General features: G+C 43.5%; 2 protein-coding genes across 3 annotated transcripts in view; both read left to right on the top strand.

Annotated features, from left to right (window-relative positions):
* LOC126458537 (leukocyte elastase inhibitor-like) overlaps nt 1-24,257 on the top strand; it is a 342,121-nt gene that overhangs the window by 258,509 nt on the left and 59,355 nt on the right. The window lies entirely within an intron of this gene.
* Nucleotides 1,271-24,257, top strand: part of LOC126458539 (serpin B4-like) — an 82,342-nt gene continuing 59,355 nt past the window's right edge. Inside the window, exons 1-3 of one of the 2 annotated variants that reach the window (XM_050095651.1) lie at nt 1,271-1,409; nt 11,744-11,830; nt 18,584-18,763. In XM_050095651.1, coding sequence (XP_049951608.1) covers nt 11,756-11,830; nt 18,584-18,763 — 255 coding nt within the window. In that variant the 5' untranslated portion in view covers nt 1,271-1,409; nt 11,744-11,755. The remainder of the gene's footprint in view (nt 1,410-11,743; nt 11,831-18,583; nt 18,764-24,257) is intronic. The other variant, XM_050095650.1, reaches the window with a different exon arrangement.

The raw sequence follows: 24,257 nt of genomic DNA, 5'->3' as shown, positions 1-24,257 counted from the left end.
GCTTCTTCAATGTACAGATTGAACAGTAGGGGCGAAAGACTACACCAACTTATACCTTTTATGAATAAATAGGTCCTGTTGAAAAAAATTGTGGTACATTATTTACTGAACGGCTCTCGTATAAACCGAAATTTTCCGATACACCGGTTCCCGTGAGATCACCGAAGTTAAGCTCTGTCGGGCGTGGTCGGCACTTGGGTGGGTAACCATCCAGGCCGCCATGCGCAGTTGCCATTTTTCGGGGTGTACTCAGCCTCGTGATGCTAATTGAGGAGCTACTCGACCTAATAGTAGCGGCTTCGGTCAAGAACACCATCATACGACCGGGAGAGCGGTGTACTCACCCCACGCCCCTCCTATTCGCGTCCTCCACTAAGGATGATACGGCGGTCGGATGGTCCCGGTAGGCCACTCGTGGCCTGACGACTGAGAGTATCCTATTCTGTAAGTCGTTGATTCAGCACTGTCTCGCACGTTCTTACGTTTCGCCAGAATCCGAATTGGTCTTCCCTGAGGTTGGCTTGTACCAGATTTTCTATTCTTCTATAACAAATTTATGGCACTATTTAGCAGCCATCTCTTATTAAACCGATGGATCGCTAATATTCACATCTGTCAGCACCCTTGGTGTTGGAATTAGGGTTCATCATCAAGCGTTAGTGTCTATGATCTTTCTCATATATCTCGCGTATCAAGTAGCTTACTTTCATCATAGCTGGCTCTATTGCTATGAAAAGAAAATTATCTTACGCTTTAATAAGTGGGTAAGAATCTCAGACTGTTATGGACGACAAAGGTGGCTACAGAGAAGCTGACAGATACAAAAAAATGGTTCAAATGGCTCTGAGCACTATCGGACTCAACTGCTGAGGTAATTAGTCCCCTAGAACTTAGAACTAGTTAAACCTAACTAACCTAAGGACATCACAAACATCCATGCCCGAGGCAGGATTCGAACCTGCGACCGTAGCGGTCTTGCGGTTCCAGACAGCAGCGCCTTTAACCGCACGGCCACTTCGGCCGGCTGACAGAAGCAGATTTACAGTAAAATCAAGAAGTGTTTGCATTGTGCTAGCAGTGCCAATGGAGTCAGGTCCGCGTGCCTACATTAGAAGGAGGAGAAGGAAAGGAGAAGTAGCTGGAAAAATGTCATTAGCGTCCTGTGAAGTACGTGCTTTTGGAGGGAAAACATACCAGCTGACGGTTGCAGGGTTCCCCGGCAGCTAATCGACGCCGGCTGTGCACCGGTGGCGACCTCCAGAGGCCACAGACAACGAGATTACGGACGACGTCATCCCTGCCTTCGGGCGGAAAAGTTTGTGTGCGCTCACTACAGCCCCACAGCTGCGGAGGCGTTCCAGTCCACTGCTGCGGCAGAAGCGATTCGGTGAACTTGCGCTGCAGCTAAGGTGAGCCGCTCTCTGAACGACACAGCACTCTTGTTTTCTACTATCACTGTCCGCTATCCGCGTCTATGACAGGCACACACTGAAAACGAGTCAATACGAAGCTGGTGTCATCTGTGTACATCTTATTCTGCATGAAGAATAATTTCTAATCAGACACACACTGAATTCGACAATTTGCTGTTTCCTGGCGAATTTTTAGTAATTTTAATCTCTGTCATTGCTGACGATCGTGTCTCGGAGCCACGAGCCGTAACGTATTTTTTACGCGAAATTTCTCGAGTAATTTACGCATTAGACTGCAATTATTATTTACTATCCACATTTTTTTCACAGTCTGGAACCGCGCAAGCGCTACGGTCGAAGGTTCGAATCCTGCCTCGGGCATGGATGTGTGCGATGTCCTTAGCTTAGTTAGGTTTAAGTAGATCTAAGTTCTAGGGGACTGATGACCTCAGAAGTTAAGTCCCATAGTGCTCAGAGCCATTTGAACCATTTGAACCACTTTTTTTCATTATCCACTAATATGCCGTTGTTATGCGGTAGTTGTAGACTACTCTATCTTGCCACCAGCAGATGAACGAGGACGGGGGTTGGGGGTAAATGAGGTAAGTCCACGGCAGGCGAGAAAGTTAAAAAATAGACGTATTAGCAACATATTTTAAATGAATTAGTAATTTCTCAGGTTTAACCTTTTGATTATTCATACAACATACATAGAATACGTGATCAGTTTGTGAATACATACTCCTTCCTCTGATGTATCTGGGAAACCAGTCGCATCTTCAGAGTGATTCTGTGCTGATGTTACAAATTTTCTGGAGTGATTGAAAAGGGTAGATGTTTCAGTTTGAGCTAAGGGACAATGGTCAGGAAACGACTGAGTCGAAAGTTATAAGCGAAAATCGCTCTGGTACTCCTGAAACGTGCAGGTGCTGTTATTGGTAAGGTTGTAGGATAGACAACTTTCAGAGGTGGTACTATGGCCCAAAACGTGAAAAAAATATCTAGTAAACACGGGCCCTAAAATGCATGCCTTAAGAGCTACGAGCACGTGTTGATCTTCGCTATTGTGAAACGCATCTCATGTCCTGACCAAGCGCCCTTAGCCCTTGAGAGGGGGTGTTCATGAAAAACACACGATATTTAAAAGATGCACCAAATCCACAATTTTGAACATCCGGCAATGAAATTTTGTACCACGGCTTACATGGAGTTAGCACATTTACTGTTAAGTTTCTTGGATTGTGTGCGTATAACTTTTTTTTTGTGGAATTTAAAACTTCCGTTTTCAGAAAATAATATATGTATCTTTTTCTCAGAAACTATTCAAGAGATTTCTATTAAAACTTTCTTTGTTTAATCTCTTTGCATATAGCGAGTTTCACTCATGAGGCACCGAGCGAGGTGGCGCAGTGGTTAGCACACTGGACTCGCATTCTGGAGGACGACGGTTCAAACACGCCTCCGGCCATCCTGATTTAGGTTTTCCGTGATTTCCCTAAATCGCTTCACGTAAATGCCGGGATGGTTCCTTCGAAAGGGCACGGCCGATTTCCTTCCCTATCCTTCCCTAATCCGAGCTTGTGGTTCAAATGGCTCTGAGCACTGTGGGACTTAACATCTGAGGTCATCAGTCCCCTAGAACTTAGAACTACTTAAACCTAACTAACCTAAGGACATCACACACATCCATGCCAGAGGCAGGATTCGAACCTGCGACCATAGCAGCAGCGCGTTTCCAGGACTGAAGCGCCTAGAAGCGCACGGCCACCGCGGCCGGCTCGAGCTTGTGCTCCGTCTCCAATGACCTCGTTGTCGACGGGACGTTAAAGACTAATCTCCTCCTCCTTCTCCCCCTCCACTCATGAGGCTTTTTGAATAAATCGAATAGAAGAATTGTAATAATTTTTAAGTATAATTCTGTGAGTGAATATAAAATTCATCCAAAATTCCACTCACTTTGCCCATACCTCAGCTTACACTCACAATCTCAATATTTATGGGGCACCATTAATTGCTTTATAGAAATAAATGTACAAAATCTCATAATTCTCGTCTTCATAGATTCTAAAAGGATGGTACATAAACTTTAAAAAACATAATTTGCAGGAAATGGAATTTAAAGTTCAGCCTAACATTTCTTCTTATCGACAAACTGCCTATTGGCTTCTGTCTCGGGTTCTTCGGCCGACGTTCGTCTAACGATTTTTCTGACGTTTCACCACCGGCAATGGAGGGTGAAGCTTTGACAATGCCAGCCACTCGTGCTGGCGAAACGTCAGAAAAATCATTAGATGAACGTCGGCCGAAGAACCCGAGACAGAAGCCAATAGGCAGTTTGTCAACAAGTGGCCACGAAAGCCTTAACAGTTTTGTATTTCTTCTTATGCCACCTCCTCAGAAGGCCCCCACATTAGTACTCAGGGTCCTCTTTCCCTTCAAGGCTTCTCTCCTGGTTTCTTGTTTTCCGCCCTCTTTGCTTTACCAGGTCTTCGACTGACTTTCGAACTGCACAGAGGCGCCCAATATCTATTTTTCTCAAGATATCTTGAGTGAAATTTCCTGTCTTGAGTCCGCCTGCTTAACTTTGTGGTGACGTGCTCGCCCCCGATGCAAGCGGGCCCGGGTTCGATTCCCGGCCGGGTTGGAGCTTTTCTCCGCTCGTGGACTGAGTGTTGTGTTGTCCTTATCATCATTTCATCCTCGTCCCGGCGCGCAAGTCGCCTAATGTGGCGTCGAATGAAATTAGATTTGCACTTGGCGGCCGAACTTCCCTGACTAGGGGCCTCCTGGCCAGCGATGCCATACGCTCATATGCTTTTTTTTTTTTTTTCCCTGTCTTGAAGCCCATTCTCTCTAACACCTGAATCAGAAACCTGTAAGTGGGCTATCCCGTGCAAGGCTGTTTGAAAATAATCCACGGAATCGTTGCTCACTGAGCTAATATTAAAGTATTGCTTCAAAAAGTGGGCGTGGCATAAAGATTGTGTCGTACATTTATTTGCTTTTCAGGCACTTCGGATGCGATTTCGTCATTGAAACTTTAGGAACTTTTCGTCCGTGAGTTCTACTAACAAATCAAAAATTAATTGATAGTTGACATATTCAGTCAGTTCTATGAACTTCCCCACTTAAGATCTGCATTTTAGAGCCCATATTAACTAGACTTTTTTTTCCTTGGTTTGGTCCGTAGTACCTCCTCCAGAAATATGGAGACCAAAGATCTAGGATTAGAAGAAATACTTCCCACTATCGAAGATCAACACGCGCTCATAGCCCTTAAGCTATGCATTTTATAACCAACATTTACTACACATTTTTTCTAGTTTTGATTCACAGAACCACATCACAAAGTTGCCTACCCTACAATTTTAGCAGCAAAAATACCGATTATGCATTCCTCTGTCGGAGTACCGATGCTACTAGGTTTTCATGACATGCAACTACGTTTCGTCGGTGAATACCACTGTTTTATTCCGACCTTTTTCATTATTCTTTTTGCTTCCCAAGATTCCGGCTGCTTTCAAACAATCTCAGAAATTTCTGTTAGGATGGTTCTCTTACTTTTACATTTATTGAAGTAAAAGCGCATCTCTTTCCAAATTTTCAGAAATATTACCCTTCTCCCTGAAAATTATCTCAGTTTGTGAAACTATAAGTAGTGCCGTGGGGCGAGTTGATCTCTCACAGTCCTTCAGATAATCAGTCTACGTCCCTGGATAGGTTTCAGATTGTCTGCCATTTCAGTTTTTCTTCGTAGATACAGGTTCTGCTGAAAAACATGGGTAGTAGCTGAAAGTTAAACTACCAAGCGTTCGGAATTCTTGCATGACTCGTTTGAAGAAATGTCTAGAATTCCCTTTAAGTTGGTTTATGTCTTTAAAACACGTAAAAATGGCTATAAAACCCGTATTTAATATACCGACATCAATTATTCAATTTATTGACTCTGTTCACTCGTACTGACCCACGACTTCTTGCGAGTTAACACATTCTGTTGTTCATTAGGCTTCTTGTAAAGAAGTGCTCACCATAATCTAATTTACACGAAACACACCGCGCGGAGCTTATGTCCAACGTTCACACGCGAGTATTTCCTAAAACAAACCACTCACAAAGCTCAAACTTTCACAAAAGACTCACTACTGTAGTCGCCTGTCGTCAACGACACGAGAACCGATCAAACGCCCAAATTCCTTCGTTTTGTACAAATTTTATCAACGCGGTTTAACTTATTTGTTTGGCAGAAAACGGCTCCCGAGCCGTTATCTCGACTCATGCAGCTGAGGCACAAGGCCCTACACAAAGGCACGGGAAATTCTGAATTCGTATTAGCTAGTATGTTAAGCAGCTAGTCAGATCATCTCGAGCACTTCCACATTCGCGGTATTTCTAATGTCAGCTAATCAAATCACCACGAGTAATTTAGACTAGAAATCCCGTAACTGCGAAACTGAATAAAATTCAATGAAAACAAAATACAATTTCTTTCCACAAAATAAATTAATAATAAATTTAATTCTCAACGCCCCTTCTGGCTGCCTTTTACAAAACCAAGCTCATTCGGACATACGTCACTAATTCCCCTATTGCACAATAACTTTTTCACACACACATTTACATTCTTTTAATAAAATATCACATTCTCACTTTACGTATGTCTTCCATTCACTCTCTCAGTCTCTTCAAAACACTGTCACAACCAAAACACGATGAAATAATAATTTTCCAAAGTACTCCTACTTACGTCTGAAATCTGTGGTAGTTAAACTAAAGAAAATTCCAGAAAATTAGATTGTGTGAACTCATCCTCTCCGTTGCAGTTTCGGTTGTTACTGTAGATGAATACATCACAGTCCCTAACTCAGTTTCACAATTACATCACGTTTATTATGTGTTTTAGATAAAAAATTTATATCTCCGAAACTACTGAAGTTATTGATTTGAAATTTTAACTGTATGGTTGTGTTATCCATCGAATTTGGTATTCTACGTATGAAATAGGTCGATTAATATTTACTAGTACTTCTTCAGATTCGTAGAGAGTATGTGCAGCGCATTGCACGCAGCATTAGCCAAGTACACAGGTCGCTAACCCAGTAGCCAGAGTCAGTCAGCTGTACCAGCTTGGGAACCAAAATCTGCTCATCTCAAGGCTTCATGGAAAGCTACGATTATAATGCAGGACGACAATTCATAATAATTTGCTACGCTACAGTAGGTTTATCAGTGTTCGGATTTCTTTCTTCTCTTCATAATTCAAAAAAAAAAAAAAAAATTTCGTCAAGGAAGTTCAAATGTCTCTGAGCACTCTGGGACTTAACTTCTGAGGTCATCAGTCCCCTAGAACTCAGAACTACACTCCTGGAAATTGAAATAAGAACACCGTGAATTCATTGTCCCAGGAAGGGGAAACTTTATTGACACATTCCTGGGGTCAGATACATCACATGATCACACTGACAGAACCACAGGCACATAGACACAGGCAACAGAGCATGCACAATGTCGGCACTAGTACAGTGTATATCCACCTTTCGCAGCAATGCAGGCTGCTATTCTCCCATGGAGACGATCGTAGAGATGCTGGATGTAGTCCTGTGGAACGGCTTGCCATGCCATTTCCACCTGGCGCCTCAGTTGGACCAGCGTTCGTGCTGGACGTGCAGACCGCGTGAGACGACGCTTCATCCAGTCCCAAACATGCTCAATGGGGGACAGATCCGGAGATCTTGCTGGCCAGGGTAGTTGACTTACACCTTCTAGAGCACGTTGGGTGGCACGGGATACATGCGGACGTGCATTGTCCTGTTGGAACAGCAAGTTCCCTTGCCGGTCTAGGAATGGTAGAACGATGGGTTCGATGACGGTTTGGATGTACCGTGCACTATTCAGTGTCCCCTCGACGATCACCAGTGGTGTACGGCCAGTGTAGGAGATCGCTCCCCACATCATGATGCCGGGTGTTGGCCCTGTGTGCCTCGGTCGTATGCAGTCCTGATTGTGGCGCTCACCTGCACGGCGCCAAACACGCATACGACCATCATTGGCACCAAGGCAGAAGCGACTGTCATCGCTGAAGACGACACGTCTCCATTCGTCCCTCCATTCACGCCTGTCGCGACACCACTGGAGGCGGGCTGCACGATGTTGGGGCGTGAGCGGAAGACGGCCTAACGGTGTGCGGGACCGTAGCCCAGCTTCATGGAGACGGTTGCGAATGGTCCTCGCCGATACCCCAGGAGCAACAGTGTCCCTAATTTGCTGGGAAGTGGCGGTGCGGTCCCCTACGGCACTGCGTAGGATCCTACGGTCTTGGCGTGCATCCGTGCGTCGCTGCGGTCCGGTCCCAGGTCGATGGGCACGTGCACCTTCCGCCGACCACTGGCGACAACATCGATGTACTGTGGAGACCTCACGCCCCACGTGTTGAGCAATTCGGCGGTACGTCCACCCGGGCTCCCGCATGCCCACTATACGCCCTCGCTCAAAGTCCGTCAACTGCACATACGGTACACGTCCACGCTGTCGCGGCATGCTACCAGTGTTAAAGACTGCGATGGAGCTCCGTATGCCACGGCAAACTGGCTGACACTGACGGCGGCGGTGCACAAATGCTGCGCAGCTAGCGCCATTCGACGGCCAACACCGCGGTTCCTGGTGTGTCCGCTGTGCCGTGCGTGTGATCATTGTTTGTACAGCCCTCTCGCAGTGTCCGGAGCAAGTATAGTGGGTCTGACACACCGGTGTCAATGTGTTCTTTTTTCCATTTCCAGGAGTGTATTTAAACCTAACTAACCTAAGGACATCACACACATCCATGCCCGAGGCAGGATTCGAACCTGCGATCGTACCGGTCGCGCGGTTCCAGACTGTAGCGCCTACAACCGCTCGGCCACCCCGGCCGGCTTCAAGGAAGTGCTTTATGGAAGTCATCTACGGAAATTGCTTTTCTTGAATACCAATATTTTGTAGTTGTTTTCACTGTGTCCCCAGTTTCTTCATAATTCGTTTTTTCTGACATTCCTACCATTTTTGCCACCTGAAAAGTTTTTTCTGTAGAGGCATCTTTAGCTGATTCTGCTTTTTCTCACCCTGATAAAATTGTATCGCTTTGTACATCAGTTCTTTTAACACGAATGTATCCATTTTCGCGACATTTTCCTTCGTTTTTCACTCTCAGATGTATTCACGATTATGGATGACACTACACTGCGCTACTGGCATTATTTCACTAATGCACGCTGTACCACTTTGATACTATACACACAACTGACATGAAAACATTGACAACGCGGAGCGTTTTACTTGGTCACCACTGTACTTATTTGCTGCAACGTCTTTGTGTGTTTACAGTAAGTCACTGTAGGTCAAGTGGAACAATATCATGTTTAAATAGTACATACTCTTTAACGGTGACTAATTTTGAAACAGTACACTCATTTTCGATCCCTAATCAGCGTCTTTATTATATGGTTGTTAATATTTTACAATTATATAACTAAGATGCAGACAATGGTTCGAAAATGAACGGACTCGTCACCACTAAGGAATATGTGTACAAATGCGACAGGAATCTAAATAAATATTGAGTTTCCGTTGCTATGCTGTACAGTCAGTTTGGATTCCGTAAGAAAAAGGTAAAGCTTTATCAACCCGAAGGTTAGTTTCAACACCACACTGCTTTACTGGGCATGGTACTATTGAACTGACATAGCCAGCTACAGAAAGACTTACAATTCAACATACGACTCCGAAGCACGGTACATCTCGACATTTTTAACATTAAATAAAGTTGCCCGATGTGAAAGAACTGATAAGGATAAAACTCAAAGGGGTAATCTGTAGTCGTGCATGAGACCCGTGGATCCATAGTCGTACCCTTTTCCATTTTTTTATTTTATTGAGATACCGATTCGCGCTTCGTTTATTTTTGTTTAGGGGGTGGGTGGTGGAGGATTTGTATGTGCTGTAAAATAAAACGTTTTCGCATAATATTCCGTTACTTTTAACCACGTAGTAAAGTGTTGAGGCATGACCCTGGTAGTTAACGGGTATACATGTACAGGTGTATTTCACTCAATCATTGTAGCTTTGTTTGGCTTACCAGATACGTACGATGATGTAATGTGTGTCCCGAAATCAATAGTTACATTGTACGGATAATAAATAATAACAAAATGCAGCATGAAGAAGTCTGGAATCTTTGACATAATAAAATAATAACTCATTTATTCTCTGATTGGCAGCTTCTAAAACATGTTACTGATACATCTACGTTTCACTTCTCTCGTGTGCTGTTTATTTATGTGTAGCTACCGGAAGAATCGATAATCGAGGATGTGTGTCTGCGGATGCTTCATGCAAGAAGCTATTTCGTCTTAAGACTTGTCCTTTCTCACCGGAACGTTTTATATAGAATTGTTGTCTTCAATGGTCACTTCGACCGTGACATGCTCGTTTCAAATAAATGTTGATTAAAACGGGTTCTTTAAAGGGTTGAAACAGTATTTACGGGTATCAATGTTACTTGGTAATAGATTAAATTCTGGTACTTCCACAATGTCTGCCGTACGGCAATCTTGGGTCCAGCGCTTTCTTTGCCTGCCCTTTTAGTGGAAAATTCAATTTCATGTTTTTCCATAGTCACTCTGACACAGACGGCCTGAAATAGTTAACTGAATGATGGTAGTTTTATCTCAATATGATATAGTCAAGCATTCAGAAGAATTTTATTTAAATTTTGTTTTCATCTTCACAAGTTATTCACTTAAGAAAGAATGGAACTGGACAGAGATTCTCTACAGTGGCTTCCGGGGTATTTGGGTAGCTGGAGATATAAAAAAGCTAAATATGTTTCGTACGGTTACAGTCTTTCGGCGAGAACGACCTTTCGAGCCATTACTGTCTTCTGTCTAAAGCGCCACTATAGTCCGATGCACGAACGATGGCGGTTCGCGCATGTCGAGACACGGACGGGATTGAATTGTTGACGATTCCAAGCGATAGTTAGTGTGTAAACTAGACACACGGAAAATCAAACATGAACACCCGGAAACAACGGCCATACTCGAAAGAAATTTTGTATGTTAGTTACACAGCCTGTGCAATGTATACGGTTTTAAACAGAAGGTGGTGATGCATTCATGGGCAGACGGTGTTGGATAAGAATTCCAGCATTTTGTATAGCCTTCACTAGGTCGTTGTATAAAGTTCCGCCTTCGTGTGTAATTGTCGTCTTACAGGTGACACTAGGTCCATATCGAGAAAACAACGTCATTTAAAATCGTTTACCACGAACTGCACGCATGGACGCCCTTCTGGCTTGTTTTTAATGTTAGCTGACACAAGACGAAGCTGGAAACATGTGGTCAAGCTATTCAGGCTCAGTTTGTGGCTCCAGATGCCTCCGCATTCAGTCATTGCATATATTTCCCGTTCCCACCGCCGCAAAAAACAGTGTTTGCCCCCAATATTTTCGAAAGTTTTCTCTTTGCAGTGTCCCTTCGTAAATAGAAGATACTGAACGTATGAAATTTGTACATACATTAGCTATAAGTAAACCAATATACATTGTATTTCTAGAATATTTTTCAAGCAGTAATCTTGATCATTCTGTGCTTCAACAAATGAATAATGTAAATTTTAACAATAACCACCATTGCTGGATTTCAAATACGTTTATTACGCTACAACAGCTTATGTTACAAATGAAGATCTTCATATGGCCGAAATTCCAACTGTCTTCATAACTAACAAAGTGGCGGAAATGTGCCGATGCCATGACTCAAAACTGTCTAATCACCGTACATAATGCTGAAAGGCAATTTAGAAACACGGAGATCACAGCGAAAAATTCTCCATTGTCGGGCCCTAGCACAGCCAGTTGTATTTGCAAGGAGGATAACATGCCGCCCTAAATGGTTCTCTACAGCGCAGAATGTTATGTTCCTTGCATATACCGACGGATGTGTTTGTTCAAGACAACTGAGCAATTTTCATTGTGCTCGTCGTATTCCAGAATTTGCCTTTCATCGTTATGTATAGGGAGTAGACAATTTCGACTCACGGCGCTGGCATATTTCTGCCAGTTTGTGAGAATTAGGCACGGGGACTGTTGGTGAACATGTATAAGACGTTCATTGAGAGCGAAACAGGTAGTAGCGTAATATAAGTACGTCAAATACAGCTATACTTGTACTTATTAACATATGTGTGCAAGTTCTCCACGTAACTTAGTTCGCAGCATCTTATGGGTATTCTGATACAAAAATATTTTGAATGTTTATCAACTTACGCTGTACATTCTGATAATAATTCCTTTATTTTTACAGACTGTCGAAAAAATGGCAGAGGAAGTGAACGTAGCCTTGCAAAACATATCGCAGGCAAATAATGTCTTTACTTTCGACATGTATAAGGTTGGTATTCAATTACTCCAGTACATGATAGCACGAAGTTACGTGTTGGAGAAAAAGATATTTTTGATATTTCAGCTACTGTGTATGTTTCTGTGTTTCTATTCCCTTATGATTATTCTTGTTTATATCACTAGTGTTTGACTGTGACTAATGTTTTTGTTAGCTGTAGTCCACTGAAAATACTCAACGCGAGCATAACCAAAAGACCCGAAGAACTGATAGACGTACAGTTTCCCATCCATGCCATCGTGTATATGGGCTTTCTGTGAAGGGTAGACCACCATATAATAATATAACGAGGCCTAATTGGAGGATGAGTTAAATTTTTTCATATGCTGCAACAGATAAGTGCGACTGAGTGCAGTTTGTGTAAAAGTTTACAACACTGGTTTCATGATAATGGCTTCGCCAAACATGGCGCGGATGGTCAGTTAACTGGATGTTCTGTCATGTGATAATTTATCTAACATATACAAAAACGAATAGTTGTAGCCGACCACTTACAATTTTCATTAAAAGAACGAAGATTTAGCGTCATTATGTGAATCTCTTCCTACGAAGTTATTAAAGGCGCAACATCTGTAATACACTCCTGGAAATTGAAATAAGAACACCGTGAATTCATTGTCCCAGGAAGGGGAAACTTTATTGACACATTCCTGGGGTCAGATACATCACATGATCACACTGACAGAACCACAGGCACATAGACACAGGCAACAGAGCATGCACAATGTCGGCACTAGTACAGTGTATATCCACCTTTCGCACCAATGCAGGCTGCTATTCTCCCATGGAGACGATCGTAGAGATGCTGGATGTAGTCCTGTGGAACGGCTTGCCATGCCATTTCCACCTGGCGCCTCAGTTGGACCAGCGTTCGTGCTGGACGTGCAGACCGCGTGAGACGACGCTTCATCCAGTCCCAAACATGCTCAATGGGGGACAGATCCGGAGATCTTGCTGGCCAGGGTAGTTGACTTGCACCTTCTAGAGCACGTTGGGTGGCACGGGATACATGCGGACGTGCATTGTCCTGTTGGAACAGCAAGTTCCCTTGCCGGTCTAGGAATGGTAGAACGATGGGATCGATGACGGTTTGGATGTACCGTGCACTATTCAGTGTCCCCTCGACGATCACCAGTGGTGTACGGCCAGTGTAGGAGATCGCTCCGCACACCATGATGCCGGGTGTTGGCCCTGTGTGCCTCGGTCGTATGCAGTCCTGATTGTGGCGCTCACCTGCACGGCGCCAAACACGCATACGACCATCATTGGCACCAAGGCAGAAGCGACTCTCATCGCTGAAGACGACACGTCTCCATTCGTCCCTCCATTCACGCCTGTCGCGACACCACTGGAGGCGGGCTGCACGATGTTGGGGCGTGAGCGGAAGACGGCCTAACGGTGTGCGGGACCGTAGCCCAGCTTCATGGAGACGGTTGCGAATGGTCCTCGCCGATACCCCAGGAGCAACAGTGTCCCTAATTTGCTGGGAAGTGGCGGTGCGGTCCCCTACGGCACTGCGTAGGATCCTACGGTCTTGGCGTGCATCCGTGCGTCGCTGCGGTCCGGTCCCAGGTCGACGGGCACGTGCACCTTCCGCCGACCACTGGCGACAACATCGATGTACTGTGGAGACCCCACGCCCCACGTGTTGAGCAATTCGGCGGTACGTGCACCCGGCCTCCCGCATGCCCACTAGGCGCCCTCGCTCAAAGTCCGTCAACTGCACATACGGTTCACGTCCACGCTGTCGCGGCATGCTACCAGTGCTAAAGACTGCGATGGAGCTCCGTATGCCACGGCAAACTGGCTTACACTGACGGCGGCGGTGCACAAATGCTGCGCAGCTAGCGCCATTCGACGGCCAACACCGCGGTTCCTGGTGTGTCCGCTGTGCCGTGCGTGTGATCATTGCTTGTACAGCCCTCTCGCAGTGTCCGGAGCAAGTATGGTGGGTCTGACACACCGATGTCAATGTGTTCTTTTTTCCATTTCCAGGAGTGTAGATACGTACGTAGCACTGCGAGAAAATTATAAATCTGCCACCTAATCAAGTGAAGGAAATCGTGGAAGTGACATTTACAGTGCTTCAAAATTACGTTTTCAGCATACTTTCGCTATTAAGAGCGAACATGTTTCTTCTGAAACTGTTATGCAGCATTATCTGCAAGAAAATGTAATCTCCCGTGTCTGACATGACGCTGCTTGCTTGGTCGTGGACAGCTACAAACCCAGAGAGCAGCCACCCAGGTGCTCATTGACTCCAAGAAGGCTTGAGCCTTATTGCTTACTGAGTTGAGACATTCTCTTCTTATTCTTTCAAACCCGTCTACACTCTCAGTCCAGGAGATGGAGACCTCGATGACAAGACCAAAGATCTGGAAAGATTCACTCATTCTCTAACCATTCACTTGATGTGAGTCTAGTAAATTATCAGTCAATAAATAATCTTGATCATTCTTTGTACTCCATAGCTGATTAAAGTTAATGACAATAAAAGCACTGTACCTATATTTAAGGTACGCTTGTTACGTCACAATCGTTTCCGTTCAATGAACATTATCAGATGACATACAGTTTAACATTCACAATGCTACTCGAGGCGGGTGTAAAAATGAGTGTGCCCAACGGAAAATAATAAACGCTAAAATGATGATTTGGCCCTGTCTGACTATCCCCTGAAACAGATGTTAGGATCTCTTAATGCTCTTTTTTACATATAAATTACAATCTAAACATAAATGAATGATGAAAGCAACTAATACTAGTAAATGATAAACGTTGATGTTCCGTATATATGTATTATAGATTAAAATCAACCCTTTAAGTACGAGAGTAATCCAAAAAGTAAGGTCTCCTATTTTTTATAAGTACACAGATCCGTTTATTTCTACAATGGTTTACATCAGTTTACAGCTTGAACATTTAGGTATTTTTCGACATAATGTCATACCAGCTCGCCACCACGTTGTTCAGAAAGTTATGAACCTCTTCTTTCACATCGTCGTCGGAGCTGAATCGCTGGGACCACAATTAACGGTGAAAGGTACCGTGAGACCCTGAAAAAACTCAGACGGACAATTCAGAACAGGAGAAGAGGAATGTTGAGCAATGGCGTACACATTCTCCATGACAACGCTCGCCCACACATCGCTCGGCAAACCGTTGCTCTCCTGCAACAGTTTCAGTGGAACATAATCACCCACCCACCCTATAGTCCTGACTTGGCACCCAGTGACTATCACCTGTTCCCTAGGTTAAAAGAACATTTGCCCGAAAAGCGGTTCAGCTCCGACGACGAGGTGAAAGAAGAGGTTCATAAGTTTCTGAACGGCATGGCGGCCAGCTGGTATGACATGGGCATACAAAAACTGCCTCAGCGTCTACAGAAATGCATCGACAGAAATGGTGATTATGTCGAAAAATAGCTAAATGTTCAAGCTGTAAACTGATATAAACCACTGTAGAAATAAACAGGTCTATGTACTTATAAAAAAATGAGAGACCTTACTTTTGGGATTACCCTGGTACAATTGTCTATATTTCCTAACTGAAATTACATTCCTGGAAATGGAAAAAAGAACACATTGACACCGGTGTGTCAGACCCACCATACTTGCTCCGGACACTGCGAGAGGGCTGTACAAGCAATGATCACACGCACGGCACAGCGGACACATCAGGAACCGCGGTGTTGGCCGTCGAATGGCGCTAGCTGCGTAGCATTTGTGCACCGCCGCCGTCAGTGTCAGCCAGTTTGCCGTGGCATACGGAGCTCCATCGCAGTCTTTAACACTGGTAGCATGCCGCGACAGCGTGGACGTGAACCGTATGTGCAGTTGACGGACTTTGAGCGAGGGCGTATAGTGGGCATGCGGGAGGCCGGGTGGACGTACCGCCGAATTGCTCAACACGTGGGGCGTGAGGTCTCCACAGTACATCGATGTTGTCGCCAGTGGTCGACGGAAGGTGCACGTGCCCGTCGACCTGGGACCGGACCGCAGCGACGCACGGATGCACGCCAAGACCGTAGGATCCTACGTAGTGCCGTAGGGGACCGCACCGCCACTTCCCAGCAAATTAGGGACACTGTTGCTCCTGGGGTATCGGCGAGGACCATTCGCAACCGTCTCCATGAAGCTGGGCTACGGTCCCGCACACCGTTAGGCCGTCTTCCGCTCACGCCCCAACATCGTGCAGCCCGCCTCCAGTGGTGTCGCGACAGGCGTGAATGGAGGGACGAATGGAGACGTGTCGTCTTCAGCGATGAGAGTCGCTTCTGCCTTGGTGCCAATGATGGTCGTATGCGTGTTTGGCGCCGTGCAGGTGAGCGCCACAATCAGGACTGCATACGACCGAGGCACACAGGGCCAACACCCGGCATCATGGTGTGGGGAGCGATCTCCTACACTGGCCGTACACCACTGGTGATCCTCGAGGGGACACTGAATAGTGCACGGTACATCCAAACCGTCATCGAACCCATCGTTCTACCATTCCTAGACCGGCAAGGGAGCTTGCTGTTCCAACAGGACAATGCACGTCCGTATGTATCCCATGCCACCCAACGTGCTCTAGAAGGTGTAAGTCAACTACCCTGGCCAGCAAGATCTCCGGATCTGTCCCCCATTGAGCATGTTTGGGACTGGATGAAGCGTCGTCTCACGCGGTCTGCACGTCCAGCACGAACGCTGGTCCAACTGAGGCACCAGGTGGAAATGGCATGGCAAGCCGTTCCACAGGACTACATCCAGCATCTCTACGATCGTCTCCATGGGAGAATAGCAGCCTGCATTGGTGCGAAAGGTGGATATACACTGTACTAGTGCCGACATTGTGCATGCTCTGTTGCCTGTGTCTATGTGCCTGTGGTTCTGTCAGTGTGATCATGTGATGTATCTGACCCCAGGAATGTGTCAATAAAGTTTCCCCTTCCTGGGACAATGAATTCACGGTGTTCTTATTTCAATTTCCAGGAGTGTATTAATCAATTGCCCATCTCTGCCCCTTATTATGACTGCGCGGTCTAATATCACTAACGCGAAATGACTGCCATCATCTACGTACCGAACACTACAAGACACTACTTTCAAAGATGGTCTACGGTGGTGTGGAACCTCAGTGGAAATAAACTAACGTGATCACAGCTGTTTAGCTTTTGTAGCCCTAATAAGCCGAACCAGTTTGGGATATCACCGTATGTACTGCGTCCGGTGCGTCGAAGTGATGGTTCTCGTACTCGTCTGCGACAATGGAACAAATCCTGCCACAAATAAACTCTTTCAAACAGTAGGACAGCAGAAGGGGGTCCCCTGACTAATATACTCTAATACTGTCTCATTCTCTTTGCGTTCTACGGACGAGAAACGCGAACTCCCAGACACAAGGACGGAGTCCAGGTAACGTCTCAACGTTAAGTATAGGCAGAAGAAGTGCTGTCAACTACTGTACGCTGCTTACTCAACGACAACTTCCAACCCGGAGGTGAAGTCCAGAATCGTGTGGGTTCGCAACAGTACAGTGCATAACTGTTCTAACTATAAACTCTGCTGAGAGCAAAGACAGCAAGTCCGTCCTTACCAACAAAGCTGATACGGAGCGACCGTCACACACGGGGGCTCGCAATGGAAGACTTCGTCTCTCCAGCGCTAACTTCCCAGCAAGGCTTGGCTCCCCACCATCGCAATTCCGAAAACAAATCATATTCCCGAAACCAAGGAATATTCTCCCTCTCTACAGATTCTTCCGAACGCCGACCAACGATATTTTAGTCTTTTGTCGTCCAGCGCGGAAAGTTTGTGAGGAAAAACCTATACTCCTACAATGGTACGCTTCTGAGTAAAAATCCTTGGAAATAACCCAGCCTGTGTGGTTTCCGAGGTGCCGCTTCTTCGTTCCTCTCACCTGCGTCCAAGATTTGCAGAGTTCGCGGCTATCCTTCCGGTCCTGCTACAATAGCGGCCGGCCGTCACCCTATTGTGCTCCAGAGTTCAGGTGCCACGACGTCCGTCTAGCTACTTCCTGTTCTTAAGCAGGACCAACGCCTGTGCAGGCCTTCCACCCAGGGCTTGAGTTCTGCCTGCCGTTTCATTTCCACTGGCGTTCCAACCTCTACTAATATAGGCAATCATTCTTTGCGCCATTCTGATAATAAAGACAATCCGTCACCTTTTGGAAGAGAGTATTCAAAAAAATGGTTCAAATGGCTCTGAGCGCTATGGGACTTAACTACTGAGGTCATCAGTCCCCTAGAACTTAGAACTACTTAAACCTAACTAACCTAAGGACATCACACACATCCATGCCCGAGGCAGGATTCGAACCTGCGACCGTAGCGGTCTCGCGGTTCCAGACTGTAGCGCCTAGAAGCGCACGGCCACTGCCGCCGGCAGAGTATTCCAGTCAACATTATCAAAAGCTTTCTCGAAGTCTACAAATGATAGAAATGTAGGCTTAATCTATCTTCTAAGATAAGTCGTAGGGTCAGTATTGCCTCAAGCGTTCCAATATTTCTACGGAATCGAAACTGATCTTCCCCGATGTCGGCTTCCACCAGTTTTACCATTCTTATGTAACGAATTCGCGTTAGTATTTTGCAGCCGATAGCGTACCTTATTCGTTATATTCTATCATTAATTCTAGTACTGTCTATGAAGACATTTAGGATTTACTGTCTTAAACTCTCATAGCAAACGGGTCTTAAAATTACATTAATATATAGACTGTGACACATGTGTTCATTTTTAGGTTTTGGCAGCAGAGCCAGGAAACCTGTTCTTCTCTCCTATCAGTATACAGGTAATTCTCGCGCTGACATTTCTTGGAGCCAAAGGCAATACTGCCAAAGAGATTGCCAGAGGACTGCGCCTACCAGAGGATAGAGCTGTCGTTGAGGATGGTGTTGGGGCTGTAATGAACAGATTACAGGTGAGTAATGCTTGTGCAAGGGACTTATGCACGCAGATCACTTATCCGATAATATCAGAAGAATGGAAATCATTCTCCTTGATACACGTTTTAAAACTGTTTCTGTAAATATGACTTCAGTAATGCCTAATGAGGCAGCTTGCTTAGTGTGGTAGAGGCAAAATTTGTAAATTTTCGCTTCTAAACAACAGTAAGTGCATGCTTGCTTGTTCTTATTTGCGTTTAACGCATTTTTGAAGAGCATGTACAGATCTGGAGAATCTGACGAAAACAGAAATAACAGCACCAAATAATAATTAATGTAGAGTAAATAAATTTTGGAAATATATATGATTAGGTAGCAGTTCATGTGATTAACATTGCACAAGCACAGTTGAATGTAAGGGCGAGATAAGCCATTCAAAATGTGAAATGCTGGTACATTAATAACCGGTGTAGCCGCCAGAACGTTGAATGCAAGCATGCAAACGTGCTTGCATTGTGTTGCACAGCTCCTGGATGTCCGTTTGCCTGGTGGAGTTCGGTCACTGTTGTGCTTGGGACGGATAATGTTGTTTGTGGATGACGCTGGGGTTGCCCGATAATGTCCCATACTAGCTCTCCTGGAAACAGACCTAGTGTTAGAGCGAGCCAAGGCAACATGTCGACATTTTATAGAGCATGTTGGATTACAACATCGGTATTTGGCGGAGCGTCATCCAGTCGGCAAACACTTCCTGCGGAATGCTGTTCATGAATGGCAGCACGACATATCGAATCATCAGAATCTGATGTAGCCATACGGAGTCAGGTTCCGGGGGATAATAACGAGAGTTGCCGAGAATTCTTCCGGGTTGTATGGCCGTGGTCCATGGAACTCTTCTATCCCTGGCGTTCCGTCCAAAGCTACGTTTGACATCTTTGGAGGTCCTCCTGGTTGTGTTGTCTTGCCGACTGCCGACTCCTTCGTCGAAGAACGGCCTAAATACCGTGGAAAGTGGGCGTGGTCTGGATTTCATGTGATAGCAGAGATAAACCTTGTCAATGATTAAATATAACTATGAATCATAGTACGTCAAAGACAAAAACCTCTCATCGATTCTGTAGCGCCACTGTCCATATATCGCTGAGTTTCATGGCTTTTTTCTTTTCTGATAAAATTATCCCCATGTTTATGTATTTCGATGGCTTCTCTATATAGCCGTGGATAATAGTTCGTCATAGGGCATAAAACTTCAGTTTCCGAAAATTTCACTACGTTATGACCCGACTGAAGAGCATGTTCCAACACGGCTGTCTTGTCTGTTTTCCCTAGTCGGCTGTGGCGTTTGCTGTGTTATTCAGTGGTTTGGTATTTAATATGTAAATGGAAATGATGATCTTATTTCATTACAGTGAATAATCACTAAATAACTTTTTCTCCCGGCTAAAGATTTGGTCAAGTTGCTAAAGAACTCCAAGTTAACGTTGTGTTAAAGTGTTGCCTGTAAGTTGTGTAAGTGTCACTAAATCACAGTTCACACAACAGATTCTATACAACTATTGATTATGATGGAAACAGTTATGATCATTAAAACCACCGAATATGAGCCGCGCACAACACTGACGTATATTACCTGAAACAATATTCTTCGCAACTCGTGCGTAATTAATTTCGGCTCCATACATCAGCAAGAAACGTTTGTTATTTGGATCGGTCTATGAGCACTGTTTTTTAAGAACCAATCTGACTCGAATTATTTTCATTAAAATGAGTTCGGAACCACCGGTGCACATTTATTTTAACACATTTTTGTTGCCTTCGGCATTTATGTCTGCACAGTTGCGTAATCTGAATTTACCGCTGTAGAGACTTTGTATTGTTAGAGCAAATTTCCTTTTAACAGGATAAGTATTTGAAATGCTTATTAAACTTTACTTTCATATTGTGCACTACCTAGACTAATTTTCATCACGCAAACCTTTGATTCTTTCGTAAGAAACACAGATAAAAACGCGATACAAATCGCTGTCATCAATGGCTGAGCTCCTTGCAGCGGAAAGAATTAATTAACACAGATAAGGCTTATTGAGAGAGGAGTTAAAGTTACAAATAATTATTCACTCATATTTATAATAATAATGAATTCTATACTCAAGTAATAATTAACAAATAATTATAATTTCTTAACAGACCTCAGTTTGATATGCGTATTGCGTCCGCAACTACAAAAACCAACCAAAAAAAGGTAAAAACAAAGGAAGACAAACGCAGATCATAAAAGGAATTTACAATTATCATTGTCTTTGTATGATACACATCGATATGTCCAATTACATCATAAAATATTATATAAATAATTAATATTTATCATCGTTTTATTTCACTGTTTTTTCATATGTCGGATAGATAATGTTTATAGCTGTTATAGGCATAATTTCCTCTCGTCGCTCTGTAGCTAAAATTTATCTCTTGGATGTTAACGGAAAATACTTTTACGTTCCTTCAACCGCGTATTCACACTTATCTTTGTAGTTCCAATGTAGATCCTACCATATGTACACGAAATGTTGTATACACCACTTGCATGTCCATGATGACGTATACCTAATGCATTTGATTTTGGACAAAGCTATCGTCTCCGAAGAAATTTGTGACCGGCTAGTGGAGAGAAGTGCACAACAAGTTGTTATGAGCAACCTACTCTACTCCCTCACGCTCTACTTATTTAGATTTGGTTTAATACTTAAACAGTGCGACTGCTCACGTAAAATACGAAACAAAAGGAGGATCACTTGACTCAAAGAGTCTATAACAAATCGAATTGAAGTAATACAGAAATTAATACGGTCGCTATCCCAATGGGACACTGTCTGTCCAATATTTGATCAATAATTCGGACGGCAATGAAAACATAAATGTTTGGGTGTACCTGGGGCGACAGATGATTGACACACGTTTCTGAGAACACACTATGTTACGAAATAATACTGAATATAGAAATCAGCTGTCTTAATACTCAGATACGTTAATTTTAAGAGAGTATTTAAACTAGTTATGCAGGAGTAAATGATCGACTGGAGGTAGTTGTTGTGTTACGACAGTAATTTACGTAACCTCAGATTAACGCGCTCTAATATCCTGGATATAGCAAGCTACGAACTTTGAAAATGGTACTTACTATGAAAATTTACTGGGTCAAATAAGTACCTGTTGGCTTTCAACAGATTAACTTCGCCGAAATACGAACCAACCGAGTACACAATAGTGTTACTACAATAGATACATATATAAAATACGTGAACGTAATTTATTCCTTTCTTTGAACTGAAATTGCCAGAATTACTCCGATTTTAGGTTACTTTTCTTTGTTTTCACACAATTAGCAACAAAGACATTGCCTTTGACTATTATTGGACAACAATGAGGCTTCATTATTACTTACTTCATTTATCCTTTTAGCAAACAAACAAAACCGGCAATGATTATTACTTTTCTTTTAGCTGTTTAAACAACGACACTCTGGTACTCACTAATTGGAAAGGGGTGGGGCTCTAAGTAGATGACAATCACTGAGGATAATAACAGGATCAGGTACCCACAGTTTTTACGTACAGCACGTATTACTAAAATAAAATTCACTGGAAATTTCACTGGGTAGTGTCTCATAAAGTTTACTAAAGATAATGAATGTTGTCTGAAAGACATGTTATTATTAATATTGTGCTGGAAATATTACAAATGGTCGCTCTTATTGGATTAGCACGTGTATTTAATATCTACACGTTGATAAGTTTGGAAGCTATTTCTGGCCTATGACAGGTAAAATATTCACTGATTAGCACTCTCCATGAATATTTCTGAAATATCTGACCGGTAATAGTTACGTTTCACGTTACAGAATCTATAAGAGTTGGATACATATAGTTTACAAACAGTATATACAGTATTAAAAACAGTATATACTACATCCCTATTCGGCAAATCAAAATTATAAAATAAAAAAGTTCACCTAGACTCTTCTAACTCAAGTATTCTAATGCAAAACTCTTCCTATTGCACTAAGTAAATAGCACAGCTACGCTCTATTGAATGAACATACTTCTCGTACATACGACTGTAATGTTGAAAAATTGCCTTTCTTTAATTTCTCTTTTCTACCAAATGCGACGACATTCTGTTAGAGACATTTTCGTACTGTTAGTATGCAAGGTATCACACTGTGGCGTCACACTACATGAATTTTTGGTTCTCCCTGTTAATTCGACTCTTCGAATCAGCTCCTTAAATTTCTTATATTATTTTTCGTACCTACGACAGCTATTTCTGCCGAAGATTTACATCTCTGGACTTAATACCGAAACATGGGCCCCCGAACCGAGATTTCTGTTCCACACTGTGATTTTCGTTGTTAAAACTGTCTGTTTTGATGTAAGTGCGATATTACTGTTGACAGTATTACACATATTGTGTCTTTATTCTGCAAAACCATATGAGGTACTAAGGCTTAGTGAATATTAATGTTCGTATGAAACAGAATGAGAGAAGCAAAACAACGATGATAAAAAGTTCAATTTCTCTGCGTCAGGAGCAGGAGAACAAGGAGGGCAAGTTAGTACTAAAAACGAATGAGGAATAAGATATGAAATCGAGATAAACCGTAATATGTTCAGATCCTCATGGCTGAACGAGCTTTTGAATACTCACAGTTACCAGTAACAGTGTGGACTGCCTGGGACAGAATATGCTTTATTTTTCAATGTGATCAGATGACTTGGAATTATCATTACACACATAACACCCTATATGAAGCCCAAGATGTTTCAGTGTCAGGTATGTCTGTAAATGGATCACTAGGTGACCTTCAAGAGGAAGTCACATGGAAGCCGAACATCCGCAACAACGCAACCATGGAACGGCTCCATTCAAAAGTAATCGCACCCGTTAAAACTTTTATTCCACTGGGAAATGAGAACACGCATTAAGACTGAAACCTGGTTGGTAGGTACTCAGAGAGCGCACGGGATAAGGTTACGATTGTGGATAGGGCCGTAAACAGTTACTGTGAGTTGCACAATCAAACACACAACTTTATTTTTCTAAGAACCACTTATTTACATATTGCTTTAAAAGATCACAATTAGACAATACTGATGAAGGCCAACTTAAAGGAAACTTGAGATGCATTCTGGGCTGAAGGCCCAAAACCACATCAAAAACAAGAACAGCTGAAGGCCTGGCTTAGAAATCAAAACCAATTAAAAATAGAAGGTAAAAATTTAACTAAAAAAACATGTAATTGAAAACAATTAGCGGCTGAAGGCCTACACTGCATGTCTGAAGGACAACTATAATTAAAACACATTAATACAATTTTTTTAACCAAGAAATTCTTTTTAAACCTACATTAGAACAGCTGAAAGCCCAATTAATGAAATATTAACTCATTGCACAGCTGAAGGCCAAAAACAGATTTGAAACAATGGGTGAAGGCTGGAACACCAAGTCAGACAAACAATTTAAAATAAACCCCTT

Source organism: Schistocerca serialis, chromosome 2, assembly GCF_023864345.2.
Source record: "Schistocerca serialis cubense isolate TAMUIC-IGC-003099 chromosome 2, iqSchSeri2.2, whole genome shotgun sequence".
Classification (NCBI taxonomy): Eukaryota; Metazoa; Arthropoda; class Insecta; order Orthoptera; family Acrididae; genus Schistocerca; species Schistocerca serialis.
This window is presented reverse-complemented; position numbering and strand designations above follow the sequence as displayed.